The sequence below is a fragment of the Arctopsyche grandis genome, chromosome 7 (genome assembly GCF_051622035.1).
Source record: "Arctopsyche grandis isolate Sample6627 chromosome 7, ASM5162203v2, whole genome shotgun sequence".
In the NCBI taxonomy this organism is placed as follows: Eukaryota; Metazoa; Arthropoda; class Insecta; order Trichoptera; family Hydropsychidae; genus Arctopsyche; species Arctopsyche grandis.
In genome coordinates this window covers 7,663,133-7,686,980 of record NC_135361.1, presented here as the reverse complement: position 1 = coordinate 7,686,980, position 23,848 = coordinate 7,663,133, and the positions used below count along the sequence as shown (strand labels likewise).

The following is a 23,848-nucleotide window of genomic DNA, read 5'->3' as shown; positions in this document are numbered from 1 at the left end:
TCCCTTCCTCAATTATGGCACTAGAGAAATTATTCTTTAATATGCTATGGATATCCACCATTGGGGTGCATCTATCGTTTTATTTTTTGATTAATTATTTTTTATAGGACATAGGAGCCGCCAAACATCTATAAAATCGCCTCTTTTTTACACCCACGAAACGGGTCCAGCGTGCTTATTTAACGGTCGATTTAAAAAAAAATACGCCGGTAGATGCACAGAAACTATCTTTCTCATACCGATGATGATTTTTTTTTTTAAATTGGTCCAGTTTTGGAGGTGAAAATAGTAGAATACGAAACCTCGATTTTGTCAATTTAAAATACGTTTTATCTGGTCGAAGCGCAACTGTCGCATTCACTCAATATATATATATTGATATATATTGTCGCATTCACTCAATAAATACATACACTCAATATATATATCGAAGAAAGGAACGGTAACAAAATTAAGGTTTCGGGTGTACAGCCCTCTTAACCGCAGTTTGAAAGTTTACGTGGGGAAAGTTCGCTTTTCCGCTATGCAAATCCATGGTTAGATATCCAAATTTGCTACATATATGTACTTATTTTATTTTATTTCATAGAACGTGAACACTCGCCTTTACAGATAGCTCCAAAGCGTTGAATGCACTTACATACATATATATGTAGATACAATACAATCAATATATATGTACATACGCATTTTATACAACGCGAATTCATACAAACATCCACAGTGATATCTATGGAGAAATTTTTGCAGCATTTTATAATCAAATTGGCAAAATTCAAGATGTTGAATAACTTGAGAATTAATAAGAGAGATAAGAAAGGAGATGCCTATTTTAAGGACCGTTTCAATGAAAATCAGAAAAATTGGTGAATTCTGATAAGAAAAGATCTACCTCGACTCACAAACTAAAGGTCACAGGTCCTGGAGTCACAACCCAAGGTCTGGCCAGCAGCGGGCTTGGGCAGTATGGGACTTGAACCCGTGTAACTCTTCTCGAAAGCATAATATGCAAAGTGATCATTGACATTTTCAATTTTTTAGTCAAGATTTAGTATTTATAGGGCCGTACGAATTCGTACATTCGCACGAATTTCATTTTGGTCTTATTTGAAATTAAAAATAATAAATGAATTAAAATCTTTATTTTTATTTAATTTCAATCGATCAGATATCAAGCATTCAAAAATCCAAGCAAATATCAATTATAACACGCCTATTTATACTTACCTGAAAAGACTACAGTCCCAATATAAATAGATATTACTAACAAATTAACCAGAAGATTATCTTCACAGGTATAATATGGTTATAAGTTATAACCTGTGAAGATTCTCGGTGATTATAATAAGATGCCCTTCAGGTACAAACACAGATTACTTAAGGTTCGGTGATTATTGGTTACATCTGGCAACCGAAAAGTCCATCATACTAACAAGAACTCGAGTGCCAAATATTCCGTATTCGCGATTTTCATGGCAAATATTGTCATTTAGGCGATTGTGATGTGACTAATAATACAATAACCGTGCGAAATGCTATTGGTCGAGATGGAGTATAACGGACAGCATGTGCGTTTTACCTAAGTTCTTCGTATCGTTGGAATATATTCCATCTAACCCACGGATGATTCATATTTTATTTCTTTCTTTTTTACAAACAATATACCAGGAAGGCCTTACAGGTAACCCCAATTCGCCTTCCTGGCCAATTACAAACATTACAGCATTTTTATTATACAAGTCGCTGAATTACGAGACACTGAAAAACTTGCAAATTAACGAGACATCTATGAATTGTACATAAATTTTATTTTACATTAATCAATCTCAAATAGTGGTGACAAAGTAGGTAGGAAGGATATTTAGCCAATTTTACCGGGAACCGTTTCAACAATGAAATCAGAGAAAATTGGCAAACTCTGATAGGAAACGATTGACCTGGAGTCACAAATATCCAGGTCTGACCAGCAGCACTACAGATATACTTCAATCGAGGTCAGCTCATGGGATCGAACCCAGCGCCTCTCGACGCCGCGACGCACCGTGCAACTTTATCGACCGACTAGTTGCGCGACACGAAAAAATGTATGGAAATGTGTGCGACAAACAAGTTGACGGGTGTAGCATGTCCCATCTACCTGCATGCATTGATCTGGTCGCCCTCAACCAAGTCGCACGGTGCGGCCCGGCCCTAAGCAGAAGCTTAACGACCGAGCTATGCTGCTGGCTACCGAGCTATGCTGTTGGCTGTTATCGAAATGGCGATGGCGAATATGGCGAATTACATTCCAATTGGTCAAAATATATTACAACTGAAAATACAATTCAACTATAAGTTGCTACCAGGTAAGATAGAGAGGTTAGGTTTTCGTGAAAACGTCAGTCAAATAGTAAATTGAGTTGAAAAGTCACATTTATGCTTTTGAACAGTAAAAAGCATTTAAAAAAAATCAAATCAATCGATAAGTTTGTTAAAACTGAAAAAAAATTGTAGAATTTAAAAAATTATCTTCCGCAAACATTTGCAAAAACCCAAAAATGAAACAAACGAGTTATATAATAACAAACAAAAAGACAATAAACAGCAAGCAAGTGTGCACTGCTCGGTCAAGAAACTCGCCTTTCACGTGTTGACGACATATAAGGACAAAATTAAAATTAAAAAAAGGGCCAAAGGGACTACTATATAGTAGTCCTCGTCTTATAAGGTCCGCAGCACCCGACCGGACCGACAGCAACGGACCTCTAAAATAAAACCGAGTCGGGATTAATAACCTACAGGCCGCGGTGTAATAACCCCGAATCGATCAAATATCGTCGTAAGCGACCCAAGGTCGAATCTCGGCGAAATTGCGGCCGGCACTCAACGGGTTAACTTACTCTCCGGACGTGACATCCGGTCGCTAGATATTGTACATGTACAATATACATATATAATATATAAACAAAGCGGTTTCTCTTTCACTCTGTGACGTTATGGTATTATTACATATATCAGTGATTCGGTTCAACGACACGATATCTCGTTAGAAAAAAGGTTGACCTCCGCTCGTTCAACGCACGATGGTCCATTTGCTAAAAATTAAAAATTTTAACCATACGTATATGTGTACATAATTTAACCACAGCGTAGCTTACTGATTAAGCGACTGTTTACCAATATATAATAGATATGTAGGTCGTTGGCTTAAATCCCAGCCGGAATCGAAAAGTCTATTCTATTTTCTCGGTGATTACAATAACTTCTATCGCTATTGACAAAATCAGAATGGTTTTTAAATCCAGATCGACCGCCTTTTGTTAGATTTTTTTAATTTATCTAACATAATTGTTTGACGGTTCTAATAAAATCGGCATGCCCTCACTTCCCCGTAAATTCGGCTAGTCCGGATTTGTTGATTGTTGCAAGAAACACACATGCTTGCGGTTTATAAAAAAGTGTAAACATTTATGATTCGAATAAATCGGTTATAATGATAATAGTAATAATATTATTAAATAATTAGCTGGGCGAATGATTTACAGTCAGCTGGCAGTTGTGCCAAAAATTTATGATGTCATAAATCAGAATAATTTTATGTAAATAAATGAAATAAATGCAAATTTTCATTTTTATTTTTACATATACATACATATATATACCAGGTAGACCCCAATGCGCCTTCCTAGACAATTAATTACAAACATTGCAGAATTGTTATAACATAAATCACTGTATTTTGAGAGGCTGACGAACACGAAATTAACAATTAATTAATTAATTGATCAATTGAGACATCTATGGATTTAGACATACATTTCATACATACATTTTCTTCTTGTACATACATTTTCACATATTGTACATAAACCAAATTAAGATATTTGTGACAGCGGGTAGGATGATTTTTTCCAATTTGAGGAACCGATTCAACAATGAAAATCAGACAAATTGCCAAACCCTAATAAGAAACGATCGAATTTGAGTCACAAATATCCAAGTATAACCAGCAGTATTAAAGATTAGCACGGGATCGAACCCAGTAATGTCTCGGTGCTAAACATAAACGCAACCACCGAGCCATACTGCTGGCTAATGTGCAAGATAATAGCTACAACGATTAAATAAATGTGAAACATCAACGTTTTTTTATATATTTAAACGTATTTTACATCTTACTCTGGGTTCGTGTAGTTCTACGTTAACCTACTGCAAACAAATTTATTTCAGTTCCAGTTCTTATGTTTATTTTTATGTAGTGCAGAAATTGAAATTCAAGGTTTTAATGAAAGAATTACATTATTATGATAAGCTTTGTTTGTGTTTTTTTTGCGGAATAAGTGGTCTCCACTTTGAAATATTTATGTATGTATGTATGTACATATGTACAAAGTTTTTTAGTGTTTCTCACATCAGTTACGCTCCCGATTGTCGCATGTCTAGTTCAAAGTCATGAATGACTCACCCAAAATTGGCAAAAGAAAAAAGCATATAGGATCATAATTCACAAATGAGACTTAATTCAAGGTCGCCGAGTTGAACGCGCTTGGAAAATCATCTGTTATGATCGTAATTTAAAAACGACTAATGAATTGAATTATTTAAAAAAAAAGTGTAAGAACACACGCGTATGGGTAACTCAGTGGCGGCTAGTACTTTTTCGATCAAAGAATTTAAATAATGAAAAAAATATATAAAAGTTTGACAATTCCAACAACCATATGTATGTACAAGTATTGTATACATATTGTAAGCATTCGTAGTCGTGTTAAAAAATATCGTTTATCATCACGGTAATTTGAATTATTGATTTTTATTACTTTAGTGCATCGCGAGGCGCCATTGGATTCGCAATGATTCACACAATGAATGGCGCCCCGTTATTTCGCCGGTACGCGAGCTATAATAAAATTGATAGTCATTAATCAAAGTTAAAGATGGCTCGCGAGAATTAAATAAATAAATTGAGTTAATAATAAACCGTGGCGAAGTTGACCCGTTATCATTTTTACAAGATATAAAGAAGTCGTTAAGCAAACAAGGATATAAAAATGTTAATTTATACAAATTGATTGACACTGACATTCGATCATTAAAAATGACACCAATTAAATTAACAATTAATTTTTATTCATTGAAATTACATCCAACGTGAGGAAAAAGGTCTCCACTGTGCGCCAATATATACTAATCTGCTTCATAATAATATTATATTTCTATAAGGAATCGACAATTAAATGTCATAATAAATTAGATAGGAATTAATAGGAATTAATGTACACCAGGAGTAAACATGATAAATAGTATATATGTACAGAGATAATTGAATGGCGCTTAGTGGATTACTTCTTCGTTTTTGCCTAGCATTATTTAGGTGCGTATAATTCGTAATTCGAAATGCGAAAGTTATTCGATTAACCTGTTTCTATTTATTTCCCGTCGTCTTCGTTCGCTTCGGTTGTGTGAAATTTACATATCTTTGCAAAGGGAAATAATTTTGCATACCGATTCGAATTTGAATCGGCAATGGCGCGAATGGAGATTTCGATTCGAATCGCAATTAAAATGTTTCGCTCGTATTTGCATTGCAAAGGAAATATGTATACAACAAAACGAACACTCAACAACAGACTTTGTAAAGTTCCAACTAGTGATTTGGTGGGTATCTGAATTGATTAAGTGTTTATTTTAACGATTATTAACCGTGGTTTTATTATTAAATCTTGTTGTAAAGGCTTTATTAAACAAATAATATTAATCTTAAACAATTTATTGCACCGTTGCACGGCAAACAAAAAAATGACTTTTAAACACAAAATAATTAATTCACAATTAAAATTATACAGATAGGCAAACGTACAAATGATGATATACAGATTGTGAGATACAAATGATGATATACAGAATTTTTTCCAGAAAAGACACCATTATTCTTCATCGAGAATTTTTTTTATAAAGATTTAGGTTTATTACAGATAATAAGAAATAAAATGAATATAAATATGTATGTATATAGGCTCGCTATAATTTAATCTTTAAAATTCTATATTAAATAGTATATATGTACATACTATGTATGTACATATGTATATCCATTACGTTTTTTTTTCATTTTTAATAAAATATAAAATTTCTCAGCAGTAGGTTCACTATTTGCAAATTTTCGCGTCGGCAACCTCAAAAGAAAATAAGCGAACGAGCTTAAAGTAAGAACAGAAAGAAGATCATATTAAAATTTTAATAATAAAATTTCCCTTTCTACTCACGTTCGCGAATTATTACATATATTTTGAAACAAAGCAGAGGTAAAGCTCAGAAACGAATCTAAAAAGCTCTTTGTGCATTACGAAAGCCATACATCAAGAGTCGATGTACTCGGTTAAAATCTGCATAATGATATGTGTATGTATATATGTAGTATGTCCGACGAGCAATTTGCATAATAGCACATCAATCCAACGTATTTAGCGCAAAAATTGGGGTACAATAATGGAATAAAAATAAACGGAGCACTTCAACCGTGAGTAATGGATTCCAATTAGTAAAGCTGCAGATGGTCGGAAAAAAACTGCATTGTGCAGAAATGCGGATGGATTCGATGCAATCTCGACTATCCGGGCTATATCCGGTCTAGACGTATTTGTTTAGACTTTGATTGATTCAACTTGATGATGAATTAATATTCTGTGCTTTTTTTTTTGTTCCGTTTCATTGTGTCCGTACTGAATTCGAAATGTATGCAAATTTGGTGTATTTCGTTGTATTGGATAAAAAACTGCATCGAATAGGATAAAAGGGAATGCAGTTAAAATACTGTTGGGCAAACTCTTTTGCTGTTTGTGAATTTATTGACATTTTATCTATAACTTAAAAGTTTGCACAATATGTGACTGTGACATAAATTTTCGTTCATACTCAAGTTTCACGCATTTTCATTATATCACTTCGCATTATCCTGAGCCTGAATGAAATGCCGTTCAGTTAAAAATCGATGCATTTCAAGTTCAGTGCACTTTTGCTAAAGGGATTGAGTGATTTTGTTGTGTCTGTTTATTTTGATTGTATTCAAATTACACTAGTGACAGCAAAGGATGTCGTGATTCGATTTTCCAAATTATTTAGCTGGAAATCAGTCTGGACGAAGGTGGATGAACTGTCAAAGCCATTCTGTCGTTCAGAAGTATTGAAGTAAAAATAAATATGTACATAATATAAACTAAAAATCAAAACCAACTTTTAATTAAAATTTTTTTGTCTTTTTACTTGCATGTACATCGTGGTAAAGACAGGTTTTGTTGTCTCCAACTTAGCAAACTTGAAGATTAGCAGTCATTGTTCTGAGAATAGTCCAATTGCTAGACGAGAACTTTTGTTGTGTTGTTTTTTGTTTATTTTTTATTTTTTTCATTTAGTCCATTAAAATCGTTTGTACGCTGTCTCTATGACGAACATCGACTGAAATAATTTTCTGAAACTTGATCCTTCGCTGCACACAGACGCAACAAAATGCATCAAAACTTTTACACGAAAAACATCGTAAAATTTGCATTCAAAGTAATCTCTGTCTAGATTTTGCCTTCAAAGAAACGTCATATAAAATATTTTTGAGAAATGTACCTCTCTTAACTAGAAATGAAAATGGTTATTCAGAAACGTTAACGGTAAAACATCTATACGCAAATTACAAATGGAAAATTCAAAATAAAATATGAATAATTCTATGAATAAATGCTAATTTATTTAAACTCGATCTCATAGCCATTAAATGTACATTCGTATTCATAAGTATCAGAAATAATTTTAAACAGATTTCGAATTAAAATAAATAATGTGTATTATAAACAATCATAAGTGGATTGCAGTCATTTTTTAGTGCGTCTTCAAAAATTGTGCATGGAACATTGAATAGTTAAAACGTAGAATCAATGATAGCACGATCATCAATAAAATATACAAAAATTATATTTCGATTTAATGTAAACATTTCAATATTACATGACATGATGTAAAATGATATCGATTTATTACAGTCAGTTTCAGAGACACTTAAGACCACTAATTGTGACCGTCAGTATCGTTACCGCCAATTAAAATTGGCGGTCGACTACAATTGATTTATGAATACATATTAGAAATGTAAAATATATCCCAATTTAAAATAGAGGATTCCTAGAATGAGATAAAACCAATTTCATTTCATCTGAGATTCATATGGATGTATAATCGGTTTAAAGTCAATTCAGAAGTTGTCTACAAAACAGTACGACGCTTCGCTTTCACTATCGAAATTGTTAATTTATTCAATTAACATCGAGCAATTTAGTTCGTAATCGTGTCTTGAATCAACAGTTGATTAATTTGCAAGACTCGAAACGAAATTTATACACATCAAAATTAATCCAATGCAGTGGTAGCGATTACTTTTACGATCATTCTTATTAAATTGTATCGTAAAGTTTTCCCTTTCGAATTATTATTATATTATATGGGAACGCGTTCATATAAGCGGGCGTTAATTTGTATTTTTAGTGTTTTTTTCCCCAGTTTTATTATCGGATAATAAAAAAGTACAAATTAAAAGGTTGACGTGTGGGGGACAAAGCATACGGGAATACGTACATATAAGAAACGGTACGGTCACGCGAGCTTCAAAACTTTTTGGGATACAAAAACTTTTTTTTACGCTACACCCACATTATTTGTATGTGTTTTCTTTCTTCGATGGCTTCGATGTCGTTTTGTGTATATCGGAAATTTCTCCGTAAACATACGTAAATTTAATGCACAAGGTCGGAACGTTGGATAGGTACACCTACAGAGTTTGCATAGCAAGTAAGGAAATTGTACTCGTACATACATACATATATAAAACATTATAACATTCAATGTTAAAAAGGTCAAGGATAAATTTCAATTAGGACAAAGACTTAATTCTAATTTATTAAAAGGATGTCGAGTCATCGTTAAGTTTTAGTTTTCTGTTTTTTACTCACGAAACATGAAAGTAAAATTATAATAAGCATTCAAATATACAAAGTTGAAATTGCTACATGCTTGATTTTGCAAGATATCAAAAAGAAATGGCTACATTTAATCAGATTCAAACATTTTTCTTTGCATTCTTTATGTAAAGCTCAATATTTGGATAGGCGTTACAATTTTTTTTAAATAATTGAGAATACTTAAAAAGGCCAATTTTTAAAATAAAAATTTCGATTTGATAAAATCTGTCCTTATCAGACACATTGTAGACATAACCATAAATGGAAATTTTAGCCATAATAATACCGGTGAAAAGGAAACTTAGTCATCGTCACTTGTATAGGATTTTGAAATTCATACACATTTTTTTAGTCCCGTACAAAAATTGTTTTATAGAAGTCGCTTTTTTTCATTTTTAGCAGCAGTGGTCCAAAATAAATCACCGCATTTTATATAATTATGACAGTTTTATTTATGAAAATTTTAATCTAATTTCAATTGCATACTATACATATGAACTTTAAATAAAATTTTAAATAAAACCAAAAAAAATATTAAATTAAGTAATTCATGTACTATTTTCTTTCAACTTAAAAATTAAGTGTTAAAAACATAAAAAAAATAATTTGAATTGAATTTTAACTTAGCGTTAATTTTATTTTTTATATTAAAATATTTTATATAATATTTTATATCTATGATTAGTATTATAAGTTTGGTATGTAATATTTAAACAATTTATTTTAAAAGTTACATTCAATACAAATACAGTGATAGATTTTGGCCCACCGGCATTGACTCACAGTGGTGCACATATCGATAGCACATCGTCCATAATTCAACACAACGGATCCCACAACGTATTTTTTCATTAAAAAAAACACAAATACGATGCAGTGGCGTACCTGGAAGGACGATAGAAATCCGGTGTCATCATCATTTGCCCGAGCAGGACAACCGTTGAATTTCGATCGGGGGAATGGTGCGTGACGACAATGACGATGATGGCTTACACCGTACAAACGACCGGTCAATGACATTTTTATTGCAATCTGCTCCGGTTGTTATTTTTGCACCGCCCAATTGGCAGAGCGACGATGAGGGCTCGTCTGTACCGGAAAAAGGGACTCTCTAATTAAATAATTCGCGCATTGTTCGGTCAGTTCGGCGAAATTCAATTTCACAACTGCAACGGTCGAGATCCGATCCGTTCGTCGGAAGAAGAACCGATAAGATTATGTGTATTCGTTTGAGAGATTATTTTTGAAATTTTTGTTTCCATTTTACAAACATGTATGTATATAAGATTTTCGGGATGTGAGAAGATCAAACATCGTAACAATATTGCAAATAATAAACACGTGTACCGAATAAACGTTTATTTCGCAGATGACATGCCTTGTTGATTTATTCCCGCGTTGCATATTATTTATTGCATTGTGCACATATGTATGATGTTTATATGCAAATAATATTTATTATTGAAGTGTACCGACAGTCGAAATGAAAATATATGTAAGTATGCAAAAAAAAATGCGAAACAAAATAAATAAGCATTTGGCATATTTCGTATAAGGAAAAAGGTTTCCACCTCGAGTTGTACGATATGTTAATAATGTATTGCAAATCATTTTTTGGAAATGTGTGATGTAAAATTTTAATAAATTTCCGTCGGTAATAATATTATACAAGAAAATGCACAGGACGAAATACTGTAAAATTATAAAAAAATTGTGTGCTGCTATGTATGAAGTTTGTTCAAGCTCTCATTGCATGTGTCATTCAAAATTTTGGCAATAATTATGCAAAAAATTCTCATTGAAAAGTCCAGTTTTAAAAACAATCCCAATTGTAAAATATCATTGCCAGTAAAAGCACCGATTTTCATTCATAACTTTTACTATTTTACAATAAAAACCTTTAGAGTATTGGAAATTAATACTCTTTTGTATTAGATTCTCAAATAAGAATTATCTACAGATAATTTTACAAAATTTAACTTTTTATAAAGTGAAAAGTAGACTTAGCCCATTTATAAGATTTTAGTGGTTTTTTTTTTCAAATTCCCTTGCTGTGTTCTAAAATTAAAATCGGCTAAAAACGGAAGAATAGGTAAGTATGTATGTATGTTTTTATGCATGAGAGACCACTAACTACCACCTATAATAGAACAAATTAATAAAAACAACTTTCTTTTAATTATGATATACATATATAGTTAATCATTATCATTAAATATAAATAAAGAAAATAATCATATGATTATTGAATATTATGAAATAAAATAATCAAACTCTATAACTGTTATTGAACTGTTAAATGTAACAGAAATTAATAATATTAATGTATTTAGAAGAAAAATTAAGTAAATAGTTAGTAGAATTTAAATTTCTACTAACTATTCACTTAATTTTATTTTTAATACATAAATTTTATTAAAAAATGAAAATTTAATTTAATAAATTGCAGACATTAAAATTAAATTTGTATGGAAATTTTAAAATAATGAATATTACACTTATCAGAAGTTCATAATAATGCAGGAAATCGTGCCGCGAACTCCGATAAGAGCACATATAGGAAGGTACGTATTTGTTGTCAGTGCTTCTTGTCAGAATACCCATGCTCATTTGTACGCAGACTGCTAAGGGTATAAAATTAGAGGTCAGAGCGGGGGGAATATGCAAGAGGAAGCGACAATAGTCTCGAGCATGATTCTTGTGGCAACTGCTTTCCAAAACATCAACGGGCACAACACTAGTAAATCTTATCAATCCTTTAAATCTCACAGAGACCGAGACCGACATTTTTTTATCAAATTCAATTTAAAATAATATAGAAAAACAACTAACATTTAAAACAAAGCAAAAACTACACTATATATGAAATAACGTGCTCGTAACGGGTACCTGATGTAGAGAGTAGGAACGTTTCCCCTTCCCTCAACTTCTTGCGTGAGGCAGAACCTCGCTCGAGCAAATTTACACTACCGTGACAGAAGAAGTTTCACTTAAGAAATAAAACATAGAAACAAAGCAGGTAAAAGGACACGTTTCATATAGTGTCAGCGATGGGATGCAATGGTTGAATTATGACCGGTGCATTGGTTGCACTCTCTATGTGGGCCGATCGGCTGATTTACGCTGCGGCTGCCTATTATCACTATCCCACTGGACCAGGTCGACCCACGCTCTCGGAGCTTGCTTCTCCAATGCTACATAAGATATCTTGATTTCATTGTTATGCAAAAATATACCGACGTATATATGTATGTGTATAAATAAATAAAAAAACCGGCATGCACCTTTCCTTTGTGCGTGTTTACGCGAAAATTATGCGCGTACGAAGAAAATGATTCCGGTAAATCAGCGGTCGCCAAGCTACCGAAGCACGTGCCAAATTTGGTTACAGTAAAATGTGTACGTAATACTTTAAGTTAAATTTTATGAAGGGTGTAATTTGTTTTCATATAATATATGTACATTCTTGAAACCTTCATGTGTGTACATAAGTTTGATAATGTTTTAGATTAGATCATTATAACAATGTACATTTTAGTATAATATAATGGAAATGTATTGCAGTAAGTACATGCATATAATAAATAACATTTGCTTTTTACTTTATCTATGTACGTAGTAACAATAGATTTAGTTTTGTGATCATGCGAAAATTCGAACTCGAGATTTTGACTGATTCGAACTCAGAATCGATTACTGATCACGTTTTCATGATCTAGAAAAAATGTGTGTGTGTGTCTGTCTGTGGATTTTGTGGAATTTTTTGAACACCATTAGTCCTATCGAACTGAAACTTTACTAAAATTCTTATCGAAACGATGTAATTTTTTTTCATTTTTATTTACATTAAAAATATGCATTTAATAAAAATCAGGTGTGTCTAAATAATAATAATAAATAAATAATGTCGCTTTGTTTGAAGAAGAAAGTTTTTGATTAAAGCGATTTGGTAGTACGTATGGATGTGATATTTGTGCATCGAATGACAAAATGTTACACAAATTACGATGCAGTCAGATCATTATGGATCGTTGTATAATGAGGAGAGACAGAAAACGAAAAATATATGTATATGAGATGGAGTGGTCAACATATTGGAGAGAGTGAGAGATTGAAATGGCAAAGACGAAAGTATCCAAGAGGATGTAAAGTGAGATAGATGGCCTTTTGGAGTTTGGACATCACTTTTATTAATTTATTTTCGTAATACATCTATATTCTTTCATTTCATATCCACTAATATATATCTAAGGCATAAATTAAATTTTGTATCGTCCATTTTCAGAACTCATCAATCTTAATAATAGAAAGTCGGACATACATACATACATATGTATAACATATTTTGTGATAGCAGATAATAATGATTCATAGTTCATTCCAAACAATAAAAAAGGAAAAATTATAAATGATTATATGTATGTATTTACAATTCTTACCACATAAAAATATCTATTGCACATATCTATAATCTATTGAATTAAAAAAATGATTTCAGCTTTATTTTAAGCAGGTTGCAAGGATAATCTTTTAATGGTTTGGAAAATAAACAGTCGACCTGGCGATAGTCACGACATTTTCGCATTATTCACAATTCACGTCAAAGGGAAAAACGTTACTAGAAGAGGGGGGAAATGTATTAATCATAATTAAATGTAATCAGGATGTAATGCGCATAAACGTCAAGAAACGAACGAACGTGCCTTTTTGTATGCACTATTTCAGTTCATTATTTTAATTCTCAAAACTAATAATAAAAAAAACAATTCTTAGTATACTGCGGTCACTTAAAAAGAAATAAAATGCACAAAGAAAAAAATTGCAATATGGTAACAATAAACATAAAATTGCCCGAAATCTTGCTTTGACGCAGTTTTTTTAATATCCGGTTTACATGCACGATAAGAATTATGCAAACCACAATTCCGTCTGCAAAATAAATCGACAAAGCAATTAATAAACTGCGTACTTTAAAAATATTAATCGTACGATCAATTGCCATGAATAATAGTTGCCAATTGCTGAAGGTCGCATTTCGATTTTGCACTCTAGCAAAAATTTCACCCCATGACATTGTCAGACAATTAAAATGAAAACACCGAGGCCATAAAATGTTGCAGAAAATTTAGCGAAATCGTACGTGCCTCAAGCATGTATGTCATTTCATATAAAACGACTGAAATTATCCCTATCTCATAATCCATACATTTCACAGTTAACCGTACAAAAAAAAGTTATTACTAGTTTTTTTAGTATGACTGAACTTTGACCGTTCAAAAGTGTCTAACTGTGGTTCAACGACACGTCAAAAGTCATAGAACTTGACAAGTATACATAGTAGATATGTAAATTTAAACGAGAAGATTATATTCATAATATATTTTGTAAGAGGATTGAAAGCCATACATATTTTTATTTGATTATTTGCTTTAATGTTTTTGTATCACAAAACCATTTATATGTATAATCGCCTTAGAAATAAATTATCCATATTATGTGCGTATGAAATGAATGTTATGTTTCTTTTATATGTAAATGTCGAAGGTAATGATAAAGTAAATGGAATTTGTATTAAATAAAGGAATAGTAATGAAAATGATGATAAAGAATATTATAATGTATTTTAATTTACACGTGCATATCTATACTAATAATCTTTATTCAATTATTATCTTTAGCACTCAATATTATAACAAAGAAAAATTTAAATATTTATCAATATCCGCCCTTTAAGTTCTTAGTATTATATTCATAAAATTATTTTTAACTAGCCTTGAATACCATTGTTGCGAATTTAATGAAGATTGTTTCCTAAAGTAGCAAATTTCCAATTTAAATTCAATTGATTTTCAATAGTCACACATATTAAAATAAAGCTATGAATAATATACGTTATTTAAATTGATTGAATCTTAATTTTTTTTAAATATTTAAAATTTTCTGTTGAAGTACAACGATCGGCAGATACATTGTATCCAAGAAATATTGATAAAATATTTATCTCTGGGATACTTTTTTTATAACTGGAAAGATTTTTGAACGATTCAAAGTATGTTTGTTTGGTATATATGTATAATGTTCTGTTCATAATATTATAATTGGATTTTGCAAAATCTTCACATATGTATGTATGATGATATTTTTTTATGGATACGTGAAATTATTGAAAGCTTAATATAGCATATTTTTACTTATGGGTCACACTACATTCGCATTCGATCTGCCAAGAGAAATGCTTAAAATATCAAAAAGCTGAACATTAATTGAACATTCCGTAATGACAGAATGGAGCTGCGGAGATGAAGTTTATTAATAAATATGTATTTATTTATGAATGGTCGAAGATAATTCTGAGTGAAAGAAATAACATCGAGTACAGAACAATACAAACTGTCAATTGATATCATTATGTTACAACTGCGATTCTCAAACTATGAATTTATCTGAATTTATCTAAGCGAGTTGTATGTACAATACAACTCGCTTAAGCAAATTTATAAAAGAGTTTCTAGATAAGATAAGGACACCTTGAAATTATTTTCGGAATATTTAAATGGTACATAATGGATAGTTTACAGAAGCGGAACGAGCTAATATTTGGATTCGACGTCGAGTCTATCTACAATTTCGATTTACAGTATTGTAAAGGAGAGTTCACCAAACTCGTCTGTGTCTCGTCTGGCCATCGCTTTCCTTTCATCTGGTGGAAATGCAATCCGAGCACGTTGGATGGCGAGAAATAGCTCAAGTTATTTTGTTTTCTTGTGCACCCACGTGCACAAGCATTCCCCGGACGGTCCCAACAAAGAAAATCAAACGAAAATACCTACAGAATATGTCGAATTGTGTCAAAAATGTTAATGAAAACATCGCGACTGAAAGTGATCGATCTGAACTTGCGCAACTTTCTTCGGTCCTCACGATCTTTCGTGGTTTTTGTTCTGATCTGCGAGGATTCTGTCGGGTTGAGTAAACATGCTAAAATTATTATAGCGTTCGATTCAATCTTTTGTGACTAAGCTAAAGGTGAGTTTACATCGTTGATCTTTGTGTCCGTCCAAACGATTCATACACTCACTTTGCAGCGCGCGCGTGTTCTTTGTTCCATTTGTTCGATCGATTTTCTGAATCACCATCATCATCTCTTGAGATCGAGTGCATCAGTTAAGAATCATCAAGAATGCAGTAATAATTGAGGAAGTCCTTCGTAAATTATCGATACCTATTAAAGAATTTGTTGAAAAAAATAATAACTTATAACGGCTCGGTGCATGAATGTTCCGTGCCTAATATCATCAGAATGAGTAATTTTTGCCATCGTACCTTATGTAAGTAATTCAAGAAAGTGACTTGTGCTTTTGTATGAATAAGGAATTTTTTGTTAAATATTGATTTTGATTAGATAGCTTTGCTATATTTCGACCGTAACATGAAAATATATGTATATATATAAAATGTATGTATGAATGTACATATTTTTAGAAATTGAATAACCAAAAATGAAACCTTCAAATGAACTCTCTCTAAAATGGAATAGTTTTGAAGTATACTTTGAAGTGAAGGATAGGATAGGGTTTCCAACAGATCTCTTTTTAAGAGAGCATGTCCTCTTTTTTGAAAAAATTCTTTTGTTCTCTCACTTTTGTCAAATATGCTCAAAATGTACTCTTTTTTTAATTTAGCCGACTTTTAAATGTGTTGTAAGGATTAAATAAGCCTTTACGATATTTTATAATAAAATAAGCATTTATAACAGTATTATTATATTATACATGTTTGCATATGTATGTACATACATACGTATGTAGTTACAACTTTAATTCAAACGCACTTGTAGTGATTAGTAAATGTAAAATAAAGAAGAAATGTAAAAGATTAAGTATATTCGAAAAAAAATGTACAATTAACTATTATGTGATTTATTTTGAATGAGACGAAGGTGAATGCTACGTTTTTTTTGTTTTTAGATGAGATCTACGGATCAAAAAAATAATGAGGAAGCGTTGAACAATAGATTTTGAACTAATTAGAAACAAAAAAAATGGCATAAGTAACCATGAAAAGAATGGGATTAAATACAGTTCTTTTTAATTCTATTTTGAGTCAGTATACATGTACATACATACATATGTATAATACAACGCGAAACTTTTATTTTAAATAGAGAATTTTATAAAGATCAACATGAGCTTTAATTCGTTTTAGGACGTCTTATGTTGTTGTTTGTACAACGTTAAACTTTTTTCATTAGGCTTTAAGTCATCGTCGCCCCGCTTTTGTGCCCACTTTGCGAGGGCCTTTCGTGCCTGGCAGACACTCAAAGGGTTAACAAAATACGGGTTCGGGAGAAAGAGCGCGTTTCCATTTAAACTTTGGGAAAACATTCCCGAAAGACAGGCGGTCCCTGTTTGAAATTGGTATCTGCGTAAACAGTTTATATAAGGGATGCGATGTTCGGCAAGGCGTTGAAATCCATTCGAAAAAGATATATAATGAAATACATAAATACCACATACATACATCACTCGTGACTATTCTAAAACATCCGAAGCATAATTGATGTTCATCACAAAACCGTGGAACATAATATTATTGTCTGAGAAAGTATCGAATGTTCAATGGTGCTACAGAAATGTTTGACGTACAATTTCCTTCTCAATCTCTACACAATAGTGAAACTCGGTGAGTGAAAATTGTATTTGAACTCATGAAATATTTCACGGTAAAGATGCGAGATGAAAATTACGGAATCGTGTGGCGTTTGGATCACAAACTAACGAACAAATTTAAAATTAAATTTTACTATAAATATCATTACTACATTTGATCCAAAATTTGACCGAATTTTAGCCTCATTGATAGTCTGCTTAATCATACATATGTATAAACAGCATAATAGAATACGGATTATACTCTCTACTTCTAGGATTTAAAAGTTCCATGTTCCATTATTTTAATGATAAATGCCCTCTTGAATTTCGTCAACATTTCATTCATTGTAATTGAATTGTTACTATTTTTAAATTTTACGTAAAACATTTTAGGGGACTAGGCCAGTCCCTCAAGTCCAACGACTGCACACTACTGTTATTACTACATTGATGTTATTATATTATATAACAAATAAATTCTCAACTAAAACATCCATCTTAAAAAAAATTAAGTGCGTATCGATGGCTTGGATTTTTCCATTCAAGGAAATATATGTATACCACATAAACTACATTGAAAGGAAAAATCTGAATAATTCCAGCATCTACAAACTTAAAATTCGATGCAATTCCATATAATATCTGTGCACCAAGCCATCTATATATTAATTTTTTTATATTTATTTCCGAAGCTACATTTGTGTATGTATAATAAAGCCTGTAAAATTATTATATCATCGTTTTCTAACAATAACAATCCGAAACTCCTAAAGTTGTTGTTATAAGGACGAAAATTTTCTATATACATATAATTTTCAAATGTTTATTTTACCTACGAAATCTTTTAAAGCAAACTTTCGACCTCCGCTAAGAAATGTAAAAATAACAAAACACCCCGAAAAAGTTTACGTCAATATTTTCGCATGTCGAACAAGAACATATTTGCAATAATTTAGCATGTATACTATAAGTATATTCGAAAAATTTCTCAAGAAAAAAAAAGTAAATACACCGTATTTGTAACTCGAACTATTGAGCCAACACGCCAAGCTATGCAACAAAACCCCAGTAGTGATTCCATTCAACAATTGAACCCCACGAATGAAACTAAAGGATTGTAATCACATAGCGTGGCATCTTCGTCTGTGTATTTCCCTCATCAATATTATACAAAGACTGATAGATCAACTCACCACTTTATCGTCGACATGTCCAATATTGGATGCAGCCATCGAAGATCGCACCAGCGACAACAACACGACCATCACAACACACTTTACTAAGGCGGAGTTCACAACATCACAAGATAACCTAATCACTGACTTAACGGCACACCTTGACTCGCACGTGAGCCGAATAGCTAGCTGGTCACGTGCCAGGACCTCATCGCTAAGACCCATTGTTTCATGAGAGGAAGTGGCATCCGGTGTGGAAGAAGTCCTCCACCTGATCCTGCTGATGCTACCACAGCTACTCCTGTTCGTCTGCTGCTGATGTTGAAGCAACTCCTTTCGCCTCGTGAACTTGTTGAACTCTTTATAGAAAGTATCTGCGTTGAGGTATGTCATGATTGGACCGTTGTCGTGGCTCGGCGAACACATTCTAAATATCATCTAATTTTCATGTTATCAATTGTATAATTTTCAGTCCGAGCGTCGGTGTTTTCACGACGAGCTCATGTGAGGCGTTTTCCCTCCGGAGTTATTTGTGAATCTGAAAATAAGAATAAATGTGTTTAATTTTAATTCTCATGCAATACGTATAGCTTTTAATTCGCAGAAGTGCTCCCGTTTTCACTCCCAACAGTAAATGGTGCGTTAATTCGCGACTTGAAACACGCTCTTTGTGATCATTGGATAGAATGCGAATTTTTGCTGTTAAAATCTTGTTATTTCAATGGCAATGAAAGGACGATTTAAAAATTCGAGGAATTAGAAACTAGAGTGTTGAAACAAAATTAAATACTAAAATAGCCGCTTATAGTCTTGTCACGAATAGCAATATAAGTAATGATTGTATTTAATTGCCTAGTACGATTGCTTGATTTAAACACCAAAAATATACTATTAAAATATTATTAACCTTTCGTTATTATTTGTATATGTGTGTATGTAGTATGTATACTGTATAATCATTTTATTTATCTTAAAAAATATGGTTTTGTATTAAAATTAATGTACGAAAACGACAGATGTGATGGTAGTGGGAAGCGGATTGAACCAATGAAAGATGGAAATTTCCCAATATACATTGTACATATAATCAAAAGACGTGAAGGTTTCCTTGTATTATTCCTTTTATTTATTAATTAATTATCGAGAAATAATGAGGATGATTTATATGGAAAATTTTAATAGGCTTCCGATGACCAATCACAAGAAATTACTGGCTGCTTTGTGGCTCACTCCACAAATTATCAGTAAGTAATTAGTTTTGAAAAGTTAAATATACATTGTTCCCTACAAGGTTTGAGGAATGCTATTAAGCCAAATTTTTATAATAACACAGTCTAATACTAAAATAAAATATTATTGATTACACGGAGCAACAAAAATCACGTTTTTTATTTACCGGAGCGGAGACTAATCAATCGTTACTAAGTTTGATCGACTGAATTCGAATGTGACAATGATTTTGGTTGGTTTTCCCTTGTTTATGAGATATGAGCGTTTAAAAAAATGAGCATTTTTTACAGATTTTTGGCTTTTGCAGTCTTTAACTCAAAATCTAGTATTGCTTTGCCAAAAATGAGAATTGGAATCAATATTCAAATGTTTTAACTGTCGATTTTGATTTTTTATTGCTTTAAAATATTATAATTAATTATACATATAGCGAATTTTAAAGTCAAAAATATACTGGTTTCCCACACATTTTTTTTTCGTAATATATTATTTTGCCAATTAGTCACCTATCCACGTTTACAAGGATTACTTTATTTCAATATTGCTATAAATGCTTTAAAATACGTATAATTAATTATTTAGCGAATTTTAAGTCATAAATATATTTTTTTACAAGCTTTTCACTAGCTTCAGTCTGCTAGTTCATTGACATTCTTGCCCGTCAAAAAATTGTGATATGATTTTGAACCACCTCCACTCTTCAAGTTGCTTTATATCTTAACGATATACAGAGGTTAGCCAACATTGAAATAATCTTAGGTCTCCGATATGAAGCTAGGAGTCAGTTAGCTTTGCAACTCAGTGGTAAAGCTTCTTTTTTCACGCTCATTTACTCTCATCTGATATAAACTTAATATTAGAAAACTTTTATACTTTAATGTCCAGATAATGGTTCATTTTTATATGAAATCGGCTATAAATAAAAGACAATAGTACTATTTACACGTGGCCGAAACAATTTTTGACCGTTTTTCGCACCTCCTCATCCGTGATGGGTAAATTAACGCGTGACCCTGGCCGGTTCGTTGACTGTACAAATTTATTGTTAAGAGCGAAATAACAACAATTGTACAACATATAATACATCCACAGCCCGACAAACAAAACAAGAAACAGAAACGATAGCAATGGCCAGTTTACAGCGGCGAACGAACGGGGCGATCTTCGAGTGCGAAACACCCAATCGTCCGGTTTCTAACCGGTCGCCGTCGTTGACCGGTTCAATGTCTTTACCAATTAATTAATTAAAATCCCGCAGTCGAAGCTTATTCCGAGCTTTCGTTGATTGCTAGGCCCAAAGCGGCTTTAGTCAGGCTCGAACGCAAACAAAAATCTAATTATCACGATGTTTCTTTGTCGACGAATTTACCCGGAGATTAGTGAAACAATTCTGGCGGCAAATCGGGAGATAAGCTCATCCGTTTGCGGTGAAATTATTGGATTATTGTTACTTGGGAGCTCAGTATTTCAAAACGGTTTCAATTGTACAACAATATATGTTTTATCATGATAACGTTGTTTAAATGACGTGTGATAAAAAAATCTTTACTAATATATCCGTATTTATTATTTTTTGTTGTCTTAAGTCGATTGACTTTTTATGTTTGTACATACATACTTACATATATCACTATTTGACCTAAAAGATATCAACTACATACTATTAAAGATATTATTTGTAAAACTACAACTAAGTACATTTTTTCATTAAAATGAAAACTATTATATCTAATATATAATTTCGAAAGGGACTTTGTAAGGTATGTTGGGAGCATCGAAAACAAATCAAAGTTTCAAATGTTATTTTTTTTCGATTCAAATAACTTTAATAAAAAAAATAAACGAATGTTTACGATTAGATTGTTTTGCCATGTTAAAGCTGTTTATATGTATATTTCAAATACCGAGCGAAGCCGGGTAAAACCACTAGTGTATTATAAAGCTATAATATATTTTATCAACGGTTATATTGTATCACATTTCCAAATTTAATATCGTTTAAAAACATATAAATATAATATTTTACCAAAAGAGGATTTTATAACAATATGTATCATTTTATCCTCATTTTACACGGTTTACATATATCAGTTTTATTAAATTTTTCATTTTTTGCATTACAATACAAAACAGCTATACTTTTACGCTTGTACTAATGTTTTATAGGCTAGTGTATATGTTACAGTGAAATTATATTTTAAGTGAAAATATATTTTCACTAGTAAAAATATATTTTCACCAATTGAAGCGGTGAAAATGTATCAAACAATGAATTTACAACGTTTAAATATATAAATTTAGCCCCAAATGAATATGACCAACCCTTACTTAACCTAACCTATCCTAACCCTTAAATAATACCAACCCTAACAATCTAATCTTAAATGAATACAACCAACGCCGAAAATGTAACTGGTTATGATTTCACTGAAACGTCAGTGAAAATATATTTTCACTTGAAATATAATTTCACTGTGACATAAACATTATATAGTGTATTAATACTTTTTTAAGACATTTTTAAACTAAATCGATATTTTTGCTAAAATATACCGTAAATGTACACATTTAATAAATTTTAAAATTTGATTGTGATATTTACATTAAATTATTTATTTGACATAAATTATATTGAATTATTTTATAACATTTTATAATAATAGTTCAGATTCGTTTTACACGATGTTATCATTAACATTTTAGATCAGTTTTTTTTTCACGTATGTATGAAATGTCTAGTGATCAATCATTAAATATAACAATTAACTACTCAGTCTGGACTAAGTTTTGAAGATCAGTAAAAACTATTCCAACTCACATTTCCTCCAATATGTAGGTAAAAAAATTTTGTTGTGGCACTGAGAGCACTTAGATTTTTTTTCAGGACTGTAATTACCGCTTCAGACACGACTAGGTGCAACGTCCTTAGGTCAAAAACAGACTTTACTATACAACGAACGCAACTCAACTCAAGTATAGTGAATATTGATCGTGTTGGCCAGTGGCCACCGTCCGTAGCTGAGAACAGCTCAACGTATACTGATTTGACAGGACTCGCGTGCGAAAGCTATCCAACTTGTAAACCGCAACATTGTCCACAATTTCAATTATTACTTGCAGCCCGAATCGCAACCGCAATCTTATCATGATTTATGAAGGTAAATTTTGCAAAAAATTCACCGCATAATATGTGTCAAATTCGAAAATGCGTCTGGAACACAACAATTAAAAAAAAATAGAAAAATTCAAAAATGTTTTGGAATAAAAATTACAATGAAAAAAACATGAATATAAAAATACAAAGACAAAAAATATGAATATAAAAATATAATACCAATTAAAATCTATTAAAACTCAACATGGAGCATATTTCTACAGATTATTTTTTGAGATTCGTGCGACGATCGGTAAAAATTATGTTGTATTTACTAAAATACCTTTCAGCATCCACACTATTGACAGGATACCAAATAGATTTTAGAGCTGGACAATCAAACTCTTCATATTTAATTTTTGTTGCCATCAATAATAGCAATATATCCGGCGTGGATTCACTTTTTTTATATTCTCTATTAATTGTCTAAAAAAGTGCTGACATCCTTCCAAAGATTGAGCCTCTGTTAATACATTAGGCAATGGCAGGTTTCTAAAAAACAAAACTGTTTCTTTAACATTTTGCACATGCCATTGGATGGATTGAATAGCGTATTGCTAATTTGTATCGCCTTATAAATATATTTTTTACTTTTTTTTTGTGTGGTTATAAATTTAGATAAGATAAGATTTTAGAGTTTGTAGATTAAATTTAAGA

At 31.7% G+C, this 23,848-nt stretch overlaps 1 protein-coding gene across 1 annotated transcript in view; it reads right to left on the bottom strand.

Moving 5' to 3' along the window:
• LOC143914215 (matrix metalloproteinase-2-like) overlaps positions 1–23,078 on the bottom strand; it is a 266,585-nt gene extending 243,507 nt beyond the window's left edge. Inside the window, exons 1-2 of the mRNA XM_077434342.1 lie at positions 22,856–23,078; positions 18,826–19,345 (exon numbers count right to left, since the gene is read on the bottom strand). Of these exons, the coding sequence (XP_077290468.1) occupies positions 18,826–19,245 (420 nt within the window). The 5' untranslated portion in view covers positions 19,246–19,345; positions 22,856–23,078. The remainder of the gene's footprint in view (positions 1–18,825; positions 19,346–22,855) is intronic.
• Between the last annotated feature and the right edge of the window lie 770 nt (positions 23,079–23,848).